Source organism: Giraffa tippelskirchi, chromosome 1 (genome assembly GCF_054371585.1).
Source record: "Giraffa tippelskirchi isolate mGirTip1 chromosome 1, T2T-mGirTip1v1.2.pri, whole genome shotgun sequence".
In the NCBI taxonomy this organism is placed as follows: domain Eukaryota; kingdom Metazoa; phylum Chordata; class Mammalia; order Artiodactyla; family Giraffidae; genus Giraffa; species Giraffa tippelskirchi.
The window spans coordinates 61,511,566-61,534,712 of NC_137275.1; the positions used below are offsets into that span (position 1 = coordinate 61,511,566).

At 35.6% G+C, this 23,147-nt stretch overlaps 1 protein-coding gene across 6 annotated transcripts in view; it reads right to left on the reverse strand.

The window, feature by feature from the left end:
- The window catches only part of PCDH7 (protocadherin 7), a 473,893-nt gene that overhangs the window by 257,271 nt on the left and 193,475 nt on the right, over window positions 1-23,147 (reverse strand). The window contains exon 2 of one of the 6 annotated variants that reach the window (XM_081530250.1): window positions 7,506-7,983. The exons of the other annotated variants lie outside the window; for them this stretch is intronic. Coding sequence (XP_081386376.1) covers window positions 7,975-7,983 — 9 coding nt within the window. The 3' untranslated portion in view covers window positions 7,506-7,974. Of the gene's footprint in view, window positions 1-7,505; window positions 7,984-23,147 lie in introns of those variants that run through there. 6 annotated transcript variants of the gene reach the window in all.

A 23,147-nucleotide genomic window follows, 5' to 3' on the forward strand; every position in this document is an offset into this window, starting at 1 on the left:
GAAACAAAAAGCTCCAGTATTCTGGCCTGGAGAATTCCATGGACTATTTAGTTCATGGGATCGAAAAGAATCAGACACAACTGAGCAACTTTCACTTTTCACATTTTTAATTGAAAGATAATTATTTTACAATGTTGTATTGGTTTCCACCATACATCAACATAAATCAGCCATAGGTATATATATGCCCCCTCCATCTTGAACCTCCTTCCCACCTCCCACCCCATCTCACCCCACCCCTCTAGGTGGCCCCAGAGTACTGGTTTGAGCTCCCTGAGCTCAAATTCCCTTTGGCTATCTATGTACATATGGTAGTATAAATGTTTCCATGCTACTCTCTCCATTTGTCCCACCTTCTCTTCCCTCACTGTGTCCATAAGTCTGTTCTCTATGTTTGTGTCTCCATTGCTACCCTACAAATCTACAGACAATAAATGCTGGAGAGGGTGTGGAAAAAAGGGAGCCTTCTTGCACTGTTGTTGGGAATGTAAATTGATGTAGCCACTATGGATGACTGTATGGAGATTCCTTGAAAAACTAGGAATAAAACTACAATATGACCCAATAATCCCACTACTGGGCATATATCCTGAGAGAACCATAGTTAAAAAATACACATGTACTCCAGTGATCACTGCAGCACTGTTTACAATAATAGCTAGAACACAGAAGCAACCTAGATGTCCACTGACAGATGAATAGATAAAGAAGTTGTAACATTACTCAGCCATAGAAAGGAAAGCATTTCAGTCAGTTCTAATGAGGTGGATGAACCTGGAGTCTGTTATAGAGTGAAGTAAGTCAGAAAGAGAAAACACAAATAACATATATTAACATACATATATATATATATACATATATGTATATATATGAAATGTAGAAAGATGGTACTAATGAATCTAATCTTCCTTAAAAGGAGAAAGGGAAGGTGGAAAAGGAAGTCAGAGTTATGCCATGTAAGATCTATACTCACCTTCTCAAGCTTTGAAGACAGAGGAAGGGGCCACAAGTCAAGGAATGCCGGTGGCCTCTATAAGATATTAAAGGTAAGGAAGGGAGCATATTTCCCTCTAAAACTCCAGCATAAACACTGTCTCACTTTGGTTTTAGTCCAGAGAGACCTATTTTGAATCTCTGTCATCAAAAATTGCTATCGTTTTAAGCCATTGAATTTTAGTAATTTGTTATAGCAGCAATAAGAAACATGTAGTGGGCCATGGAGCCTGAGGTATGATGGGAAAAAAGGAGAAGTAAAGCAGTTGGGCCTACATTTCACATTTATAAAAGAAATTAGTCATCATTCAAATTTAATTTGGTATTCCATTCCTGTATCACTCCACCTGTAAAGCACAGAGAACCAGCATGTGATTCTAATAACTGTACTTATTTTATAAAGCATTCAAATATACTGTTATGTATTTTATGTTGAAAAGGTCTAAAAACTGTAAAAATGTTGAAAGTAATCTTTATAGTCTTATTTTCACATTTATTATTCTTTTAATACAGTGAAAGTACTAATACCAAATAAAACCAAATTGAAAGGATGAGGTCTCTGTCCACCATTCATGTGGGGAAAACTACTTGAAATTTGCATTTCAGTCTTCTCTTATCAGATTACTAATACTATATTTGAAGAAATCCACAGACTTCCAAGTCAGGAAATCAGAATTTATTTTCCTGATATCAACTAGAATTTGAACAGGTTTGAGCTACTGAATTAATTCTTCTGAGCTGGGATTCAACTTCTGTAAATATAAAGGATAATCTCTCCATTTAAAGGATACAATGGAAATCCAATCTGAGAGTACACTATAGAGTGTCCTATACATTATAATGGTAAATTGAGCTCAAAGTTTTGTCCGTAGGTCAAAAATTTATGGAGCTGATAAAAGATATTTTTTTAAAAATTCCATGAACTTGGAAGAAACAAATTCTTCCCACTATGCTAGCATAAAGAAAGATAGTGAATGTCTTGATTTTTGAGAATAGCTTCATCTACACTGGAGAGAGTTAATAAATACTGATGGTGCCTAATTGGAGTTACCATATTTGTAGATATTGTCTGTTGTCTACTACTTTCTTACTTCTTTGTTTTACACTTGTGTATTGAAAAAACTTTCTAGGAAGACGAATTCTTTCTATTAAAACTTTAACTTTTCAGAAGGAAAGTGCAAAATAAATTCAACAAATAAATAATAAGTAAGCATGTTGGTATTTCATGGTTCTTTAGGGAAAAGAGGATACTTGTAACTTGACTCTAACATGGGACTCAAAGGACACAGTAGGGGAAGGAGAGAGTGGGATGAAAGGAGAAAGTAGCATAGACGTATATGCACTACCATGTGCAAAACAGATAGCTGGTGAGAAGTCGCTGTATAATACAGGGGCCCCAGCCTGCACTTGGTGATGATCTAGAGGTGTAGGATGAGGGGAGGGGAGGGAGACTCAAGAACGACGTGATATATATATAATTATGGCTGATTTGCATTGTTGCATGCCAGAAACTAGCACAACTTTATAAAGCAGTTTTTCTCTAATTAAAAAAATAAATTTAAAAAACGTGATAATTATACAGAAGAGCAGATAGTCTGAAATACTGACTGGAGTTTAATTTTCAGCCATAATTTGAAAATATAATCAATATTATCCAATATTTGTCATATATTATTTCAATATTAAATGCCACAAGAACAACTTATTTCAATTACCACCTCCTTGAGAAAAATGGTCAAATTCTTAAGCTTCTAGCAAATGCACATTTTTAAGCATGAGGGAAAAACAAGTCCATAAGGCCATAACATCATACGACCATCATATTTTTTACTCGTATTCCTATTTGACTAAGTCTGTTTACATTTCATATTTAGAAGATACATGGGGCACCATATCTAAAGACAAATATTTTATTCCTTTCTTTTTTTACCTTATGACCTTTTCCAAGTCTCTGATCTTTTTATTTTTTCACACTTCATATACATTGACATTTTGTACATGTTGCTTCCCTGATATCTTAATTTTCACTTTAAAAGTGCTAAAATTATAACCCTCTGGCACCCACAGTTTGGGAAGTTCATTATATTCTGCATATTAAGAAATAAAATAAATAATAAACCACATAATTACATTACCTCTTGTATTCTAGGGGAAACATTTTTTTTTTTTAATATTTAAGCTCAGTTTTTGTAACAACTGCTCATATTGGCAGATTGTGAATTAACTAGAGATAACATGTATTATCTTCACCTAGTTTGACAGAGAGCCCTGAAGTAAATCAGAGATACTTTACTGAGCAAAACTTACATATTGCAACTGTACAATGCAAAGAGAAATCTTTATAGGGGGCAATCAGTAACTGGTAGCAGACATTTCCCAGAACACATTAGAAAAAAGCAAAGCCTCCTTCATGATATAGCTGTTAACATGTCTGCATTTAAAATGCATGGTGATTTTCCCTAACACTCATTGATTGCTTACCATGTGTCCATTCAAAGCTTATTTAATTTTCACAATAGCACTATGAGGCAAATGCAGAAGCCAGTACCCATGGAAGTAACTTGCCTGTAGTCACATAGTGGCTAAATGATCCATAATTTGGCTCTTGCTCACCAAGCAATAGCTTCACCTTGATTAAACCCTGAGAAATTGATAAACAGATACTGAGGCTTGCTCATATAGTCACAAGAGTACTGGCTTAATGAAATCGTATTCTAGCACAGATCAGCCTACTTAAAAGTATGATAGAACCTGGACTACACAGGAAAACAAGTGCTCAGGAGAAAAAAGTTGATTATTTCAGCCACTTCTGATAGGGGTTCCTTAGGCTGAAAATCAGACATTCCGATTTGAATTCTACTGGAGATTATGTGTAGTTTGTTGTTACACTTAAGCCAAGTATAAAAGAAAAGGCACATACTTCACTTTCTATCATGTGGGACTTAAGTAATTTTCTTAAAGTCTAATAAAACTTCCAGCTTTGTTTTACACAAGTCAGCTGTTCTCCGCTCTGCTTACATATTTGAATTATCCCCACCTAAAGAATATTGATACTTGGACCATATCCTAAAATTATTTTGGAATAGAGCTCAGCATCTATGTCAGCAGGATTGAAAATCCACTCTAATCCTGAAATAAAATGGAAAAATCATTCTAAATTTCTATGTGCTTTGGCTGCCAGTAATCTCAGCACTCAGTCATCATCTATGTATAAGCCCAAGCAGGATAGGTACATTTCCTTATTCTTCTATGTGGTTTTTGAGGTATTATTTCTATTTTAATATCTCATTATAAATTTGTTTTATCATAAAGTATCTCAAGTCCTTTTTGGGAGCAGATGGCCTACATTTTGAAGATGATTACAGAAAAACTTAAAATGAGCATTTCTTACCATTCACTTTACTTTGGGAAAACAAATGACTTGGGTGTTATTTTCTAAAAGCTGTAATACATTCTAGATAGAGAAAGTAATTTGTAATTAAAATCAGCCATATTTGGGGTTTTGTTCAAAAACAAGAAGACTAAGAGAGTTTTATTTATTAATTAGTATGAGAATGATCAATTCTCTGGGGTAGGAAATGGCTACCCACTCTACTATTCTTGCCCAGAAAATTCCATGGATAGAGAAGCCTGGCAGGCTGCAGTCTATGGGGTCACAAAGAGATGAACGTGACGGAGCACACCCCTAGCCTGCATAGGCATGGGAATGATCAACATGTCATTAAAAACACTAGAACATTCATCTCCATGAAGTTATCTAAGGCCCATCATAAGACATATATGACCTATTTTGCTTCTCAATTAGTGATTAGTTTTATATAACTAGTGATTACTCTATTTTTTATCATCATAGATGTGTATTGCTATTCATGACTTTATTTCTATACAATAGTTTGCTAATTTTTCAAGACTAGGAAATTCTCAGATATAATGCCATTAATGACAGCATTATCAGGCACTTTTAAAATCATGTCTTTAGTATCACTTCCTCCTTTTAACATTTGTTGCACCATATTTTTTCACTTTCTTTTTCTCCTAAATATGTCATTCTGCTAACAATATTGCATCAACCGTCCATGACAAATTATCTTGCTCTGTCCTGTGACTTCTGTGCATTGATTTATGGATATTCATGGTAATGATAGCCAGAGTTTTTATGTTTTGCCTTCTAGACAATGAGTTGCTCCTTCAGATAACATAGTGACACTGATTAAAATATTTGGTGTCTTAAGAAAATCTTCCATGAGTGATGTAAATTTTAAGAATTTCATACCAAAAGGATTAAGAGAAACTTGAGGAAGTAGATTAAACTCCTAAAGTCATAAGTATTTTACCCATTCTTTCTTCAACTAGAAAAAACACTGGGCTTGAAGTTGATACCTAAGATTTCTCATATCAGAGCATTTCAAAAACATTTCTTGGATCCTTAACTTTGCTCACGTGAGCTTTACTACTCACAAACTCTATGAGCTAAGGCAAAACACTTAATTCCCATAAGCTTCAATTTCCTAATCTCTAATATGGGGGAAACTGTGAGTGCTTTACAATATAGTATAACTAGTATTTAGGTTACACAATCCATGAATCTTAATCTCCAGAGTGCATAGAAATTATTTGAAAAATTGTTCAGTACTCAAAAGCTCTCTAGCCCCACATTCAGAAAATATTTGCTGAGCAAAACAAAACAAAAACAAAAACAAACATTATTGTGATGCATACTAAATTTTGAGACTCTCTGGTATAAACCATGTAAAACCCTGAGCACATTATTTCCTTTATTAATATTACAATTGTTGCCACTCTCATCACTGTAATAGCTAACATGGTGATGCTTCTTATAGCAGGCAATAAAGTGGCAGTCAGACCCACCAGTTATCAGATTTATAAATCAACCTTGAATATTCATTGGAAGGACTGATGCTGAAGCTGAAACTCCAATATTTTGGCCATCTGATGTGAAAAGCCAACTCATTGGAAAAGATCCTGATGCTGAGAAAGATTGAAGGCAAAAGGAAAAACAGGTGGCAGAGGATGAGATGGTTAGATAGCATCACCAACTCAAGGGATGTGAATTTGAGCAAACTCCGGGAGATAGTGGAGGACAGAGGAGCCTGGCTAGCTGTAGTCCATGGGGTTGCAAAGAGTCAGATACAACTTAGCAACTGAACAACCACAAGAATCAATACCAAGAATTTTAGTCATTCATTGCTTTTCCCAACCTCATATACAAACCAATACATGTGGTGAAGAACTGTTGAAAGATGTCAGGGTAGAGTCATAATCAATTAGGTTCTATTCTAGAAAGATTCCAGGGAGGGTTAAGGACACGTTTGGTAAGATGCAAGCAATAGAAGAGGGAAATCCAAAAAAAGGACATCTTGGAAACTACCAGATGATAGTTTTGTCCTGACAGTTATGCTACTACTTTCTCCGTTAGCTGGAAGGCCTAACTGAGAGCAGCAGCAGATGAGAGAGATCCTAAGGGACTGGAGATAAGAAAGGCATGGAAAATTAGGCAAGAGGAGATTATTTAAACAGAAGCAACACAATTTGACACTAGGAATCTCAAAGTAAGGGCAATTTTTATCCTTTAGAATCTGAAATACTACTATACTCCAAGGACCTCTCCTTAACAAAGTGAGTTTATCTATGTTCAGACGGGATAGGAAAGGAACATCTTAGAATTTGCATTGCTCTAGATAGTCATTTCCCAAATCTATCAAGTAAGATAGGGTTACGGTTATTGGTCATTTCTAATCTATCAACTAATATCTATCAAGTAAGATATTTCTGGGGTAGTCGCCTTCAAAGTTGTTTTCCTTAAGTCACTAGAAATAGAAAAATAAATTTGCATTCCTGTTCCGTATGTATGTGTAAAAACACACACACACACAAAGGGAAACATGATAAAAAAATACTTTTCTTCATTGCGTGCAACATATTTTGATATATATTATATATATTTATATATATTTTAAACATATTCCATCTCATTCCATTCTCTTCTTTAATTTAAAACTGTTCATTAAGATCCACTCAGTTAATTTTATGCCTCACTACTGGGTTTTAATTACAGTATGAGAAAAAAAAATGGCATTTGTTAAAAATGAAGATTATAGTTCTACCTTCACCCCAAGATGTCCATTTAATAGTTCTAGGATGGGTATCAGGACTTTAGGTGATTGTGATCTCTCGAAATAGTGATCTCTAGAGTTAAAACTGCCTTCAGATATAGCTGATCTCACCTTCCCTGATGCCTTCTACCTTCCTGCTCCTGTCTGCTTCTCCTGTACTAAACTCCAGAACTGAAGCTGACATTAAACCTGACTCAACAGCATGCCTAGAACCAAACTGAACAGATGAATAAACTGAGGCCCTAGAAAGTAAATGCCAGACATAAATTCACAACCATCTTCAGATTTCCCTGGCTTTTATATCCTTTCATGTTTTGTATAGCTCTCACAGTTCAACTCAAGAAGAACCAACAAAAACAAAACAACAAAAAACTTAAATGCAATTTACAGTTTATGTCATGCAGAGTTTTTCCCCCTTGAGGCTACTTTTATGGTTAGAAAATAGGAACACATTAAACCAATTTGACTGAACTCTATTTTTAATGCATAAATATCTTACTGCAAATTGGAAAACTTGGTTTTTCAATTTTCTTATTAGTGTTAAACTACTTATGTACCTTTGGGAGGAAAGAGAGAGCATTTATAATATACTCCGGAACTACATGAGTAAAGAAGACCATTACAGGGTCGAGAGCTGATTGTACCAAGTTGTAAAAATATTTCCTATTATTACCTAAGAATGTGATGCGTGTGTGCTAAGTCACTTCAGTCATGTCCGACTCTGTGCAACCCTATGTATGGACTGTAGTCCGCCAGGCTCTTCTGTCCATGGGTTTCTCCAGGCAAGAATACTGACATGGCTCTCCTCCAGGGGATCTTGCTGACACAGAGATCGAACCTGTAACTCTTAGGTCTCCTGCAAAGGCAGACAAGTTCCTTATCACTAACGCCACCTGGGAAGAAGCTTATATATTGTACTAATTGGCTAAAATTTGAAACAACTTCTCAATAAAATGAAAAGCAATTTTGCTATCAGTCACATGGTATCATCACAGAAATGTAAATACAACACATTTTATTTGTGTACAGTATTGACGTATATGATTTATTTCAGGAAGATAAACAACTATATGTGTTTTAATTAGCTTAGTTGGCCTGATTATGGGCTTCCCTGATGACTCAGATGGTAAAGAATCTGCCTACAATGTCTCATTATATTTATTCTGTATCATCAAGAACAAAATGAATAATTCACATAGCTTCTGTCATGGAATTTAAGAATCACAGAAGTCTACCCCTCTTTTAAAAGTCTGTAATCAATTGAAATATATCCAACTAATTTCCATATTAAATACCTTTGTATGATCTTACTAAAACATGTATATTAATCACTTATTTTATATTAATAATTAAAGGAGATAACCATGTAGCTTAAGAAATATTTTACATTGGGAATTCCCTTCAAATAATCTTAAAAAACTTTCACAAATACTTTGGCCGGGATACAGAAAATATCTCGTTATTGAACTGCTGTTATGATTTAGTTGACTATGACATTTATGAATGGAAGAAATTATTTTAAAATTGTGTATCTTCAAGTCCTCTAGATATTTGCATTATCTCTTAAGAAGGAATTCCTGGAGAAGGAAGTGGCCACCCAGTCCGGTCTTGCTTGGAAAATACCATGGACAAAGGACCTAATGGGCTACCATCCATAGGGTTGCAAAGAGTTGGACATGACTGAAATGACTTAATACAAGGCAATTTGGAGTTAAAAACAAAAGGACTGACAGAGGGCAGAGGAAAACGAGAAAGTGCTTGGCTAATGTTTCAAAAGCATGCTGACGTGTGTGCAAAGATAAGGATAAATTGCAAATAGTTTACATGTTCCTACTTCAAAAAGTGGTATATGAAGTTAATATCATGGCATAATTAGTATTAGTATAAGATATAGTAAATATTTTGAAGAAATACACGTGTATTTAAAACTTCTTTATCAAATTTTTCACTTCTTCATTAAATTTTCCACATAGTTAATCTGAATTAGTGCAGTTTTATTGTACCTAATTCATTAAATTACTGTCTAAATCACTGATCATCTGTAAGACTAAAAAGGAAAAAAAAATAATTCCTTGCTCCAGTAATGAGGTTTGTGCTATATATTCAAAGTATTAGATAGTTCATAACATTTATAACAATAGAGCTTTATTGCTTTTAATCATCATAGTGGGTTAGAGTCTGGGGCAGGGGCAATATTTATAGAAACAAACAATTGAAAATCAGTTCAGAATCAGAATAGTTGTCCAAATCCACAAAAGCAATTAAGCCTGCATTGGAATAAATACAAATTTCAACACATAACATTTTATATTTTGTTTAGTTGCCAACTTCACAGCAAGAATTTAGTACCTGTTCAAATCCATATAACGAAACTGTAAATTAAATGTACTTTAGACAGATCAAATTTGCAGTCCAAAATGCAAATGTAACTGGACTGAGCCAGAAGTTGTTTACGATGTAAGGAAAAGTAGGGGAGAAAAATGTCAGTGGAATATTTAGTTATGCTGCAAAGTTCAGAAAGAAACAAAAACCTCTGCAATGCATCATCACTTAGGTAGTGAAAAGCGTTCTTGTTTGTAAGAGTGCATGGGACTCTTTGAATATCTTGACATTGAACTAGAGTTCTCTCTCTGGTGCACTAGGCGAAATGGAAAAAATCAGGCATCGATAAAGAGCTTTGAATTATTGATACATTCATTGCACCAGGCAGATATCTCCATGGCCCATTGCTCCATGTGCTGAGCTTCACTTTGTATGGGTTTACTGTCATTTGGATTTATTTGTCATATAAATTCAGGCTGAGTAAGGTGACATTAAATGAGAAGTCTGTCAGGCACTAGACCAGGACAAAGTCAAGTCCTCCAGGGCAACTGGCATCAGTGTTCCTACTTTTTTTTTTTTTTTTTTTGAAAGTGAGATGCATTTTCCATAAACTTGGATAGTCTGCTAGTAGCAAAGTAGGAAATGAGTTCCTCAAACTTTTACCACTGGTTATCTGAGAAGAGAAGTGTTCTGTCTCCTTTTGGGAGTAAGATAAATAGAGGAAAATAACTTTCATAGTGGGAGAGCAGGGGAAAAGAGTGAGATAGACACTACTGTAAGACAGCTATATGCTACTTCACATTAGAAATATATCATATGTTCCTGTTCTCAAAATGTTTGTAAGGTGTTCAGTTTTTAAACATCACTTGCATTTTCTGGTTATTTTACATAGGATACAAAAGTTTTCCTGTTGCTCAATGTATCTGATGTCATGAACACTGTAGATGAATACTGCAGAATACTATATGCATAAAAAGGTATGGTAAAACACACTAAAACCTGTATGGATTATGCAGTGCACATGCGCACATGTTCAGTCTCTTAGTGGTGTCCAACTCTTTGCGACCCCATGGACTGTAGCCAGCTAGTCTCCTCTGCCCATGGGATATTCCAGGCAAGAATACTGGAATGGGTTGCCCTTTCCTATTCCAATTATGCACTGCATATCCTTCTAAATAGACTGAAAGATTCTCCAGGACACTAGATTTTATCTTTCTTTGCCATTTCCACAGCTATGGTATAAAGTGGGTACTTGTTATTTTTGCTGAAATTGTCATGTTCATATTAAAAATGTAACTGTTTAAAAATAAAAATATATATTGATTTAACAGTCTCTGTAAAGAGGAAGGCTATATATATTCTTGGTATAAAAAGATGAAACTGATGCATGACATAATACTGTAATAAAAATAAAATAACAATGTAATAAAAATAAGTATAATTTATTTAGCACCTACCTACTTGCTAAGTATAATGCTAGAGGTTTTACATATGTTGCTTCATTTATTTCTCACAAAAACCATATGGCATATGAATTATTACCTCCATTTTACAGAGAATGAAGCTGAGTTTCAGTGAGGTTGAGTAACCTTCCCACACTTCAACACAAAGGGGTAGAGCCAAAATGCAATGCTACGGTCTGGATAACTCTGCTTATAAAGTTGCTTTTTAATAGTTGTGCAGGATCCATATTACAACATCTGTATTTTTCATTAAATATTGCTTGTGACCAATGCTTATACTGTCAAGATCATATACTGGATAAAATAATAAATTTATGACCTCAAAAGAGAATCTTCACAGCATACACAAAAATAGATTCAAAATGGATCAAAGACCTAAATATAAGATGAAAAGCCACACAGCTCCTAGAAGAAAGCATTGGCGAAACACTTTTTGACGTAAATCCTAGCAATATTTTTTTGGATCTACCTCCTAAGGCAAAGGAAACAGAAGCAAAAATAAACAAATGGGACCCAATTAAGCTTAAAAGCTTTTGCACAGCGAAGGAAACCATCAATAAAAAAAAGACAGCCTATAGAATGGGAGAAAATATTTACTAATTCTATTACTGATAAGGGGTTAATATCCAATATATATATATGAAAAGCTCATACAACTCAATATAAAAAAAACACATAAACCAGTTTAAAAATGAGTGGAAGACCTGAATAGACATTTTTCAAAAAAATATACAGATGGCTGACTACACAAGAAAAGATGCTCAATATAGCTAATCAGCAGATGAGTGTAAATCAACACCACAGTGAGATATCACCTCACACCTGTCAGAAGGGTTGTAATCAAATGTCTACAAATATCAAATGTTGGCAGGGATGTGGAGAAAAGGGGCCTTGGTACACTATTGATGGGAACGCAAACTGGTGAAAACACTATGGAAAACAGTATGGAAGTTCCCTGAAATACTAAAATAGAAGTACCATATGATCTAGCAGTTTCACTCCTGTATATGTCTGAAGAAAACCAAAACAATAACTTGAAAAAATACACGCACCCAACGTTCATAGCAGCATTATTTACAATAGACAAGATGTGGAAACAATGTAAGTATCCATCAACAGGTGAATAGATAAAGATGTGGTATATATTCACAGTGGAATATTATTCAGCTGTAAGAGGAATGAATTTTGCCATCTGCAACAATATGAATGGACCTGGAAGATATTTTCCTTAGTGAAATAAGTCAGAGAGAGATAAATACTATATGTTATGACTGTACGTGGAATCTAAAAATAATAAAACAAATGAAGGAATAAAACTAAACAGAAGACTCGAGATACAGAAAACAACTTGGGGGGAGGAAGGAAGGGCATGAATGAGGTAGGGGGTTAAGATGCACAGGCACAAACTACTATGTATAAAATAAATAAGCTGCAGGGATAATATTGCAAGTCAACTGTACTTCAATAATATGTGTCCATGTGTGTGTATACCATAGATCCTTCTTTTCCCAAGGGTAACTGGTCTCCAGATCTGGCTTTGGCCTCATCCATACCACATGTTCATCAACTGGGCTTGTCAGGGAAGCTAAATTTCCAGTGAAACTGAAAAACATCGTTCACTAGTACATACTTTGCCACAGACACTAAAAACTTGTTCTCCCTACAACTCACCTGCTGCTGCTGCTGCTGCTAAGTGCTTCAGTCGTGTCTGACCCCTAGCGACCCCATGGACTGCAGCCTACCAGGCCCCTCCGTCCATGGGATTTTCCAGGCAAGAGGACTGGAGTGGGGTGCCATTGCCTTCTCCGTACAACTCACCTGACAGGACATTAATCCAGCACACTTGCTCTTGGGGAAAAGTTCAAGGGTTCACTTTAGGGTGCTGTTTGGTTTGATGGCAATGAAAGCCTGGGTGTAAAGCAAATCTTAAACATCTGAGATGCCATAATTTTCTCTGAGGCTGATTCTCTAGAATGTCAGACTCATTTTCCTATAGGGATAATTTCTTAAAAGCAAAATAAAATAGCCCAGGCAGTGAATAAGTCATTATCAAGATTGAAAGATTCTATATCCAATTTTCCCAGAAAGCATACAGGTGTCTGTCTGGTACCCTGCACTGTCAGCGGGAGGGGTATGACTGACTTTGATCTCTAGTGGCCTCCTTCTACCATATTATTACACAGCTGCTAGGTGGTGATGACCTGAAATTTACCACTCCCTAGACACTTAATCTGGCATACTCAACCATGATGATACATGCAGGCATGTGTATGTAAGCAGTGGAATCCATTTTTCATATGAAAAGCATTTGGTCATTCAATGAGAAATAATGTATTAAGGAGCAACTAGTGGAATAAACAATACATTTTGTTGCAAATGAAATTCACCTCTGGTTTAATTCACAAGTAAGATGGTAGTTTCTGAAAACATGATAATGTTTTTGGCCAGATACTCATATTCAACTAAATGAACCTTATCACCAGGAGATGAACCACCCAGATTAAATATAGCACAGTCACACTTCTGCATGGTTATTAGCTCACATCTCTGCAAACCTGAACATGTGCTAAATTGCTGACTTTAAATCCAAAAGTGGAAATAGCCATAAGTATGTCCAGAAATAGGTAGACAGACTTGCTACTTTCATTGCAGTCCACAGAATACTTACATTTATGGTATTTTGAAATGTAATAGTAATTCAAGAGGAATGCTAATTCACAGATATTTAATTTAGGTTAGATATGTTTCAGAAAGTAAAATTAAAAGTAAAATTAAACCTACTCTTATTGAGCTACCACTGACTATGAAAAATAATCACAATGGTATTTTAATTTTAATTATTGAAAATAGTTTCATTTTAATACTTAGACAACTTACTCTCTGTTTCTTTTGTCATGAAAAACAATCTATTTGAAATTTCCATTTTTAAGATTATATATTATGTGACACAAAATACGCAGAGTATGACAGTAATTTCTTATGGAGAACATAAAAATTTATTGAGAAAAATGGCTCTACAATACGCATATAAATTTTTGAAAAATAGTAATCACACTTCAGTATACTTGTCAGACATGGTAAGGATGCAGCTACCATATGGCTTAGAGGGATTAGTTGCAGAAAGAATTATGGCCTTTTTAATTGTGACAAGAAAAAGCGATCTAGGTAAACAGGAATATTAGTTGATGGGAGAAGTCAGTAATACTACTTATTTGACAATTGTCCAAGATCCTATTCCATGAAAAGGCTCATCAGATATATTTTCATTTTGGGAAATAGAATACAATAATACATACATACATACATACATACACACTGTTACTTTGTTCTTTTATTTTCTACATACATTATATTCAAAATAGAAAGAGAAAAGTCATATGAATAATGTATTAGGATATGACTATTCATCTCACAAAAAAGAATCTTCATTTACCAATGATTCACTACTTAAATCCATGAGCGAAAAAGCACCTGGTGTACTTAACATACATGATTCTCACATATCTATGCAGTACAATATATTATATAAAACCCTCCAGTTTAGAATTCTGCTTATAATAACTATTTTTCTCTGCTAGTATTATTTGATTCAGTTTTTAATTCACTGTGAAATATTCCAGTGAGCTTTAATACCTTCTCAACTAATTTGGGAATAGCTGAATATGGAATCATTCTTGCTAATTTTCTTCCCTTTTCCTATATATATATATGTGGTATATGCTGTTCAGAAAGTCTATGTCTCCACGTAGTCTACTTTATAACTAACAGATAATAATATCTACCAATTTTCTTCCATATCTTACCTAACAAAGATTTAGGGTGATACCATAAAAAAAATATTCACTTACTTTCATTCAGTCATACATTTTTGACAGAATATCCCTCTTTTACTAACTATCCTATGTTAAATGAATATAAATTCATGTAAATTCTTGGGAAAATGTTCCCCTTTAAAATCAGTGGAATGTCTGATGGGTCACATAAGTGAAAAATGACCTCACTGTAGTGCTTTCCGAAGTAATTTATATACTGCAAATTCTGGGAAGTGCAATTTAACTCTGAATAGAATAAAATAGCCAACTGAAAACTGAAGAAAACCAATCAAACAAAAATACACATACACAATAAACTAGCTGGTTGCAACATGCAATTAAGAGCTTTATATTCGTGATTCTTGGTCATCTTTCCTCCTTCTCTAATGGAATATGTTGCTGCTGCTATTGTATTTAGTTAAAGTTTTAAAAGAATGGATTTGGATCAGACACAATAATACAGTCACTCACAGGGAGTAATCATTTCCTCAGCAAGAAGAGGAATTCTTTACGGGGGTATATGTGTGTGTGTGTGTTAGTCACTCAGTCGTCTCCAACTCTTTGTGACCCCATGGACTGTAGCCCACTAGGCTTCTCTGTCCATAGAATTCTCCAGGCAAAAATAGTGGAGTGGATGGCCATTCCCTTCTCCAGAGGAACTTCCCAACTGGGGGCTTGAACCCTGGTCTCCTGCCTTGCAGGCAGATTCTTTACTGTTTGAGCTACAGGGAGGTCTTTATGGATACCTAGATCCTAACCCAGTCACTTAATTCACATCTAACTTGGTGCTCTAATTATATGTTATTCCACATAAGTATGTGAAGTGAAAGTAGCTCAGTCATGTCCAACTCTTCGCGACCTTTTGGTCTGTATCGGTTCACTTCAGTTCAGTCGCTCAGTCATGTCCGACTCCTTGCGACCTCATGAATCACAGCACGCCAGGCCTCCCTGTCCATCACCAACTCCCGGAATCTACCCAAACTCATGTCCATCGAGTCAGTGACGCCATCCAGCCATCTCATCCTCTGTCGTCCCCTTCTCCTCCTGCCCTCAGTCCTTCCCAGCATCAGGGTCTTTTCAATGAGTCAAGTCTTCGCATGAGGTGGCCAAAGTATTGGAGTTTCAGCTTCAACATCAGTCCTTCCAATGAATATTCAGGACTGATGTCCTTTAGGATGGACTGGTTGGATCCTCTTGCAGTCCAAGGGACTCTCAAGAGTCTTCTCCAACACCACAGTTCAAAAGCATCAATTCTTTGGCACTCAGCTTTCTTTACAGTCCAATTCTCACATCCATACATGACTACTGGAAAAACCATAGCCTTGACTAGATGGACCTTTGTTGGCAAAGTAATGTCTCCGCTTTTTAATATGCTGTCTGGGTTGGTCATAACTTTCCTTCCAAGGAGTAAGCATCTTTTAATTTCATGGCTGCAATCACCATCTGCAGTGATTTTGGAGCCCCAAAAAATAGTCTGACACTGTTTCCACTGTTTCCCTATCTATTTCCCACGAAGTGATGGGACCAGATGCCATGATCTTAGTTTTCTGAATGTTGAGCTTTAAGCCAACTTTTTCACTCTCCTCTTTCACTTTCATCAAGACGCTTTTTAGTTCCTTTTCACTTTCTGCCATAAGGGTGCTGTCATCTGCATATCTGAGGTTATTGATATTTCTCCCAGCAATCTTGATTCCAGCTTGTGTTTCTTCCAGTCCAGCATTTCTCATGATGTACTCTGCATATAAGTTAAATAAGCAGGGTGACAATATACAGCCTTGACGTACTCCTTTTCCTGTTTGGAACCAGTCTGTTGTTCCATGTCCAGTTCTAACTGTTGCTTCCTGACCTGCATACAGGTCTGTATATTCCATGGAATTCTCCAAACCAGAATACTGGAGTGGGTAGTCTTTCCCTTCTCCAGGGGATCTTCCTAACCCAGGGACTGAACCCAGGTCTCCTGCATTGCAGGCAGATTCTTTACCTGCTGAGCCACCAGGGAAGCCCACATATGTATACGCATATATAAATGGCTCTCTGGGTTAGGTGAAAATCAAACTTAATATTTCTATTTTGCACTTCATGTTAAAAAGTGAAAAACTGAAACTACAGCACCAGAATCCAGGTAGTTTCTGGAGGAAAGCAATGCTTTCAGTCCATTTAGTAAAGAGCTTAGTCTCATTCCCTGAGTGACTCAAATGGTTAATGTACCTCCAAAACATAATCAATGTATTCTATCTCTGGTAAGACAGATATAATTGTTCACTGTATCATGAGATTAAATGAACTTGGAAACCCAATTATCTATTTTAATGACTGGAGAGGGGTTAACAGATGATTCAAAATGACAGTTGGTAATTATAGACCTCTTCCTGCATTTAAACAGAGTTAAAGATGATTTTTTTTTTTTGTCCATGCCTCATGGCATGAGGGGGTCTCAGGCCCCTGACCAGGGAGGGAACTTGTGTTCCCTCCACAGGGTGGAGTCTTAACCACTGGACCACCAGGGAAGTCCCTAGAGAATGTGATTTTTAAAAAATGAAGGTAGAGAATGTACAAAACAAAACCTTGCATAACCATAATGAGAGCTTTGAGTTTTCATCAAGCATTTACGGAGCACCTACTGTGAGCCTGTGACTAACCTTGGGCAACTTTCTGTCCATGTAGCTTCCCTATGACTAATAACAAAGAGAGTCCACTTAATTGAGTTGCTACACTACTTGTAAAGAAAACATTGCCTTTTTGAGTAAAGTTAGTTCACTTTGGATATTATTAAAACATCACTGGTATCATTTATTACACTAGGTACATATAAGATACCATTAGAAATTACATGATTTCTTTTCAAAAGAATATTGGTACAATGCACCTCTATATAGGTATACCATGCATGCTTTTATTCCAAAAAATCTATCAGATTATTGATTTTTCCCTCTTACCTTGAAAACTATTAAGATAAACTAGTGGCTTGAACTCCCATTAATAATTCATCAAAATATATTAACTCTTTGGAAAAATTCTCAAACTGCATAAAAAAGATGTTGAACATACATTTAGATATGCTGCTAGTTTTCAAAAAAATTTAATACTCAACAGTTGCTATTGACTACACAATGATCAAAAAATAACAAATGCAATCTAACGCAATTCCATCTTTTAGCAGACACAGTGAACAAAGTGAACTATAAATAAAATCATGTATTAGTCTAAGGTATTTATGTTAAACATGCAATTAAAATGAAAGTATACTAAGTGTGTAAGACATTTTTTTTCCTACCATCTCAGCTTCAGAATCCTTCAAGTTAAACAAATATGAATTGCATTAAATGAAAATCAGACACACTTGGCATATAAATTATAATTCTCTGACAGTGATTTTCATTTTCTCTATTTTAAAAGAGATCCCTAGATACACTGGTCAATGGCAAATTTTACTCCGAAGGTTTTATTCCTGAAAGTCTGCAAAGAGTATCTTCTTGGTCTATAATTTAAATCACCACAAGGGAGCGTGGCACGTATCACATAACAAAAACATATAACTACATTTTCTTTGACGTCAGTACTGATGCCCAACACAACTGAAGCGACTTAGCACACATGCATGCACATGCTGATGCTCAAACTGAACTGATCACCATCTTTCCATGTTCAATACACACCTTTAGTACTGTATTTATTATGTTGTTTTACAATTCTATATTTATGTATTTATCTGCCTACTAAGAATTTTCATTTAGTGAGGGCTAAATGTCTCTGTTGTTGAGCACAGAACATTTCTTTTGTAGTATTGTGAAATTTACTATAATATTATCTTCAAGTCTCATGCTATGGAACATCACTACAAAAGCACTCAGTGTTTTAGACTCTAATATTATGCTATATAGCCTAAGGTCAATTTGCTGTAGCTTTGCAAAGAAGCCAGTAGTGAAATATATTGCCTTTATATATGGCAAATCATTTCTAATATTATCAAACACTTGGCTACTTTTAAAATACCTTATAAATGTTTGATTAAGTACCTCCTCTTTTAAATGTATCACTTCAATCCAATTTAATGGATAGAACTAAGGCAAATCCATACTAGTCTCAAACTTGTTTTACTGTGGATACTTTTAAACACACACAAAATTCAACAAAATCATATAAGTTGCCATGTATAATCAGCGACTGCCTCTTCATCAAAACAAGTAGATGAGAAACAAGGGAGAAGCAGCTAAGTGTTATTATCTGGACTGGAGTCAAGTTGCTTGGGTTGGGTTCTGGCTCATGACCTTGTGCAACATATTTTATGCCTCCTCTGTGAAAGGTGAATATCCATAGTACCCACCACACGTGAATTCTGAAAGGATTCATGAAAATGGGTATGTACAATGTATGGCAAGTAGTAACGTGCTCAACATGTTAGCTCTAATTTTATCATTATATGCCCAAAACACAGGCAATGACATTTGTATTTTGTTATGAACAAGGGGATACACCATATCATATGGATACACCATATCCAATGATAATATAATATTAACATTAGATAATGTTAGATAATGAAGTGATCAGAGGAAATTATTTTTCCTCATGTCTCCCACAGAAATGAAAAGCTATAAAATGATAAAATAAAGCAATTTGTCAAGGAAGATTAAAGAGCATCTGTTACTCTCATAGTTACCTTACCTAATATTCACTTCAAATCAAAAGAAAAGTGTTCTTATTCCCATATTACAGTCATGAAAGCTGAGTCTTCATGATTATTCCAAATAACACAATAAATGGCAAAATCAGGAAGATTTGAAACCGTTAACGCCTTGACGTCATTTTCCCACTATACCAGCACTTTTCACTGTAGGTCATGATAGAGTTTAAAGAGTCATGACACAGTTTTAGTAGATGATGACCAGGGAATAGAAGGGTACATCATATGGAGTCAAAGCCAATACTATTGGGTGAAAGTATTGCAGTTATATGTGCATGTGTATACTCACGGATCTACTGAGTTGCCGTAGAAATGTATTTCTTAATGGAATGATCAAAAAATTTAGAAACACACAGAATCATGAAACATTCCTCATATTAGTGTAATAGCCAAACAAATACTGGGTTGGCCAAAAAGTTCCTTTGTATTTTCTGTAAGATGTTATGGAAAAGCCCAAATGAAATTTTTGGCCAACATGATATTTATTGATACTTAAACTACTAGAGTCATAATCCAAGAACTGCTTGGACCTACACATATACTTAGAGTACCTCAAGAAAAAGAAAAAAAAAATCAAAATATGTAAACACAGCACACACACACACATATACACACACATAAATGCATATAGATAGAGTAGTATACAGTTTCTGCTCTGTCTCACATTTCCAGAGAGTACTAGGAGAATTTGGCTTGATGGTTATATCATCACTAACAAGTGAGTGAGTTGATACATCAATTAAATTTTATGTTCCTTGGGTTTTTGCTCTATAAAAAAGAAGATAACAATTCCTTCTCTTGAATTACCTCTGTGGGACTCTGAGCTATTTAGGCAGAATTCAGTGTAGTGATTTAGAGACATAGTTGAGGGAAAGGTGTGCTTGTGTGTGACAGTGTGTGTGTGTGCATGTGTGTGCTTGCTTAATAGGAAGAAACCCATGCTAACAAAAAGAATGGCAAAGTGTGAGATAACAAGGCCAAGTATGTGACACAACGAAAAAGAAATCATGGCTTCTGAGATCACAGGCTCTTCCTATCAACTGGCTGGGTCTGTGGACCATAAAATGGGTGATAAAATGGAAAATATGAAGTGTTTGAGCAATGAGGTATTTCTGCAGATACAGAGAGATATTTGGTGTGCCAGCTAAGAAGCATTGCCTACTAACCTCTGGCATGGGTTCAATCCTCAGTAATTGCAGCTATTGCCAAGGCAGTGACTTCCATAAGCAAAAGTTTTACTTTGTTTTTATCTTCTTTCAGCTCTTCAAAGAGCAAGGCACGCAATGAAAGATTTATTTCCCTGCATGACCAAAGCTCAGAGATGGTAGATGCACTGACTGTATATTTTATTTATTTTACCAACTGTTACAAAGGAAAAAAAAAAGGTTTCTAGCAAACATCCTCTGAAGCAGTAGAAAATAAGCATTCTCAGAGTCGCTGGCCTCAAAATGTGGCGTCCAGAATAAGATGTGTGTCCCCATGTGGTGGCCTGTAAGCCCCTCTGCTTTCTGACCAGTTATACTACTAACATTTAAAAAGTTTTGCATTTGTTACTTTATGTATAAACCATATTTATACCAAAATATAATAGATAAATAGGCAAAATAATGCACATTACCCTAATACCATTCAGGTAAGTACTATTTTGAAGGGTTAGTTTCAAATAACACTGCTTAAAAAAAAAAGTGAGGGTGAAACCTACGAGTCACATTAATGAAGATTCAATTTTGGCCAGTTTTAAGTTAATAAGACAGCAGCAGATGGTATGACTTATTGAAAGCACTTTTCAATTTTCTAGGCAAAGTAATTTCTTAAATGAAAGGACTCCTTTAGGCACACAAAACTCTCCTTACAAAGCTGTTCAGAGACCTACTTTAGTCACCAAGTTAGAAACGGTGGTGGGAGACACTAGAACTCAGCAAAATTGTCTCCTAAGTTGTATGAAAGCTAAGTCCTTCAATGATCTCTGGACGTGGTAAACACATCTGCTTGTTTTTGAGCATGTGTGGATAGTTGGGTACTTGTTCCTTTGACTTGCACACATCAATCTTTCTTCTTCTGGGATAAGAACTATCGTTTCTGAGGGCACTCACTCTTTCCCTACTCCCTGGACTTGTGGTCATGTTTTACTGATCCCACCAAATACTCCAGGATGGGTAGTAGAACCTGGTCGATCTTTTTCTCCCATCTGTCTTACCACAGTGATTGGTCCACTTTGAAAGAATATCTGGTTAATCTATACTGATCCTGCTCAAAGAAACTGATTAAGAAAAGTTATGTGATCTGAATTGGTTCACAGAGAACTAATCTGATGGTTTTGAGGCTGTGCATGCATACTGAGTCGCTTAAGTGATGTTCAACTCTTTGTGACCCTAGGGACTGTTGCCCACCAGGATTCTCTGTCCATGGGATTCTCCAGGCAAGAATACTGGAGTGGGTTGCCATGCCCTCCTCCAAGGGATCTTCTCAACCTGTGGATGGAACCCGTGTCTCTATCTCTGCTGCATTGGTGGGTGGGTTTTTTTTTTTACCTCTAGTGCCGCCTAGTAAGCTCAGTCTTGCAGTTGAGAAGGTGTAAATCTGAGTTTATGGAGACCTCCATGGAAGAGGGACAGTGATGTCAGCACAGAGGAAAGCAAAGATATAAAGAAGCAACCAAATCTTGATGTTATTGTTTGCATCCCCAGACCCAGCCATAACTGTTGGCAAGACAATGCCTCTGGATTTTCAGCTGAGTTTGTCAATCAGTTCAATTTTGCACCCTCTGTTTGTTTTACACAAATTCACTTTTCCCTCTTCTGATCATTGGTATGTTGTACAATTTTTTTGTTATTCAAAGAGGAAACCATTTGCTTGCATGCTTTAGGTAATTTAAATAAATGGGAAGTGTTTATTTTTCCTAAAAATATTTAAAAATATATATCAAACAAATATTAAAATAAATAAGAAAAAAATAAACTTTTAAGGAGATAAAACTCCTGTTCCTGTGTATTTTTTTGTATGGCACAAAGCCGATGCTACCTCAGTGGATAAAGAACTTTGTTAGAGATTCTATGGAGAAATGTTTCTATTGAGCTATTCTAATAGTGATTTCACTGTTTTTCAATGAATCACAACTATGATACCTCTGTGTCCTGTAACAGTTACATATATTCTACATATTGCTTTAAAACTGCATGAAGATCTGGTTATTGAGACTATTTTATTTAAGCCCTTTATATGAAAAGTCCTTTGCAATGTAAACGTTTTATAGAAAACTTAAAAGTTTATTTTCTTTCTCTTTCTTGTGTAGTTGTTTTTCTCTACAATTGTGGTTGATGACAACTTGCACAGTACAGACCATCCCAGGAAATAATACATGCCATCTCTTCTTTACTGGCTATTTTGCTGAAGTTAGTTAAAATTCTTAGATTTCTTCAACTATTCCTAGGTATTACATCTTGATAAGAAGTTAAAAGTTATCCTAAACTATAATATGCTTAAGGACATTCCATTCAATATTTTATGGGTCAATCGAATATATTAAGAGTGTGGGTCCCAAACTTTAGGTTCTGAAATAGAAACTATGAATGGGCTTTTGGAAAACTGTTGAACACTGACGTTGTATGAAAAATATTTCAGAAATACACATCTGAGTATATTTTTCCTCAGGCAAAAGATCCCAGCCTTTTTCAAATTCTTAGACAGATCTATAATGCAAAAAAAAAAAAAATGCTATCAAGCAGGAGTAAGCAGAGGG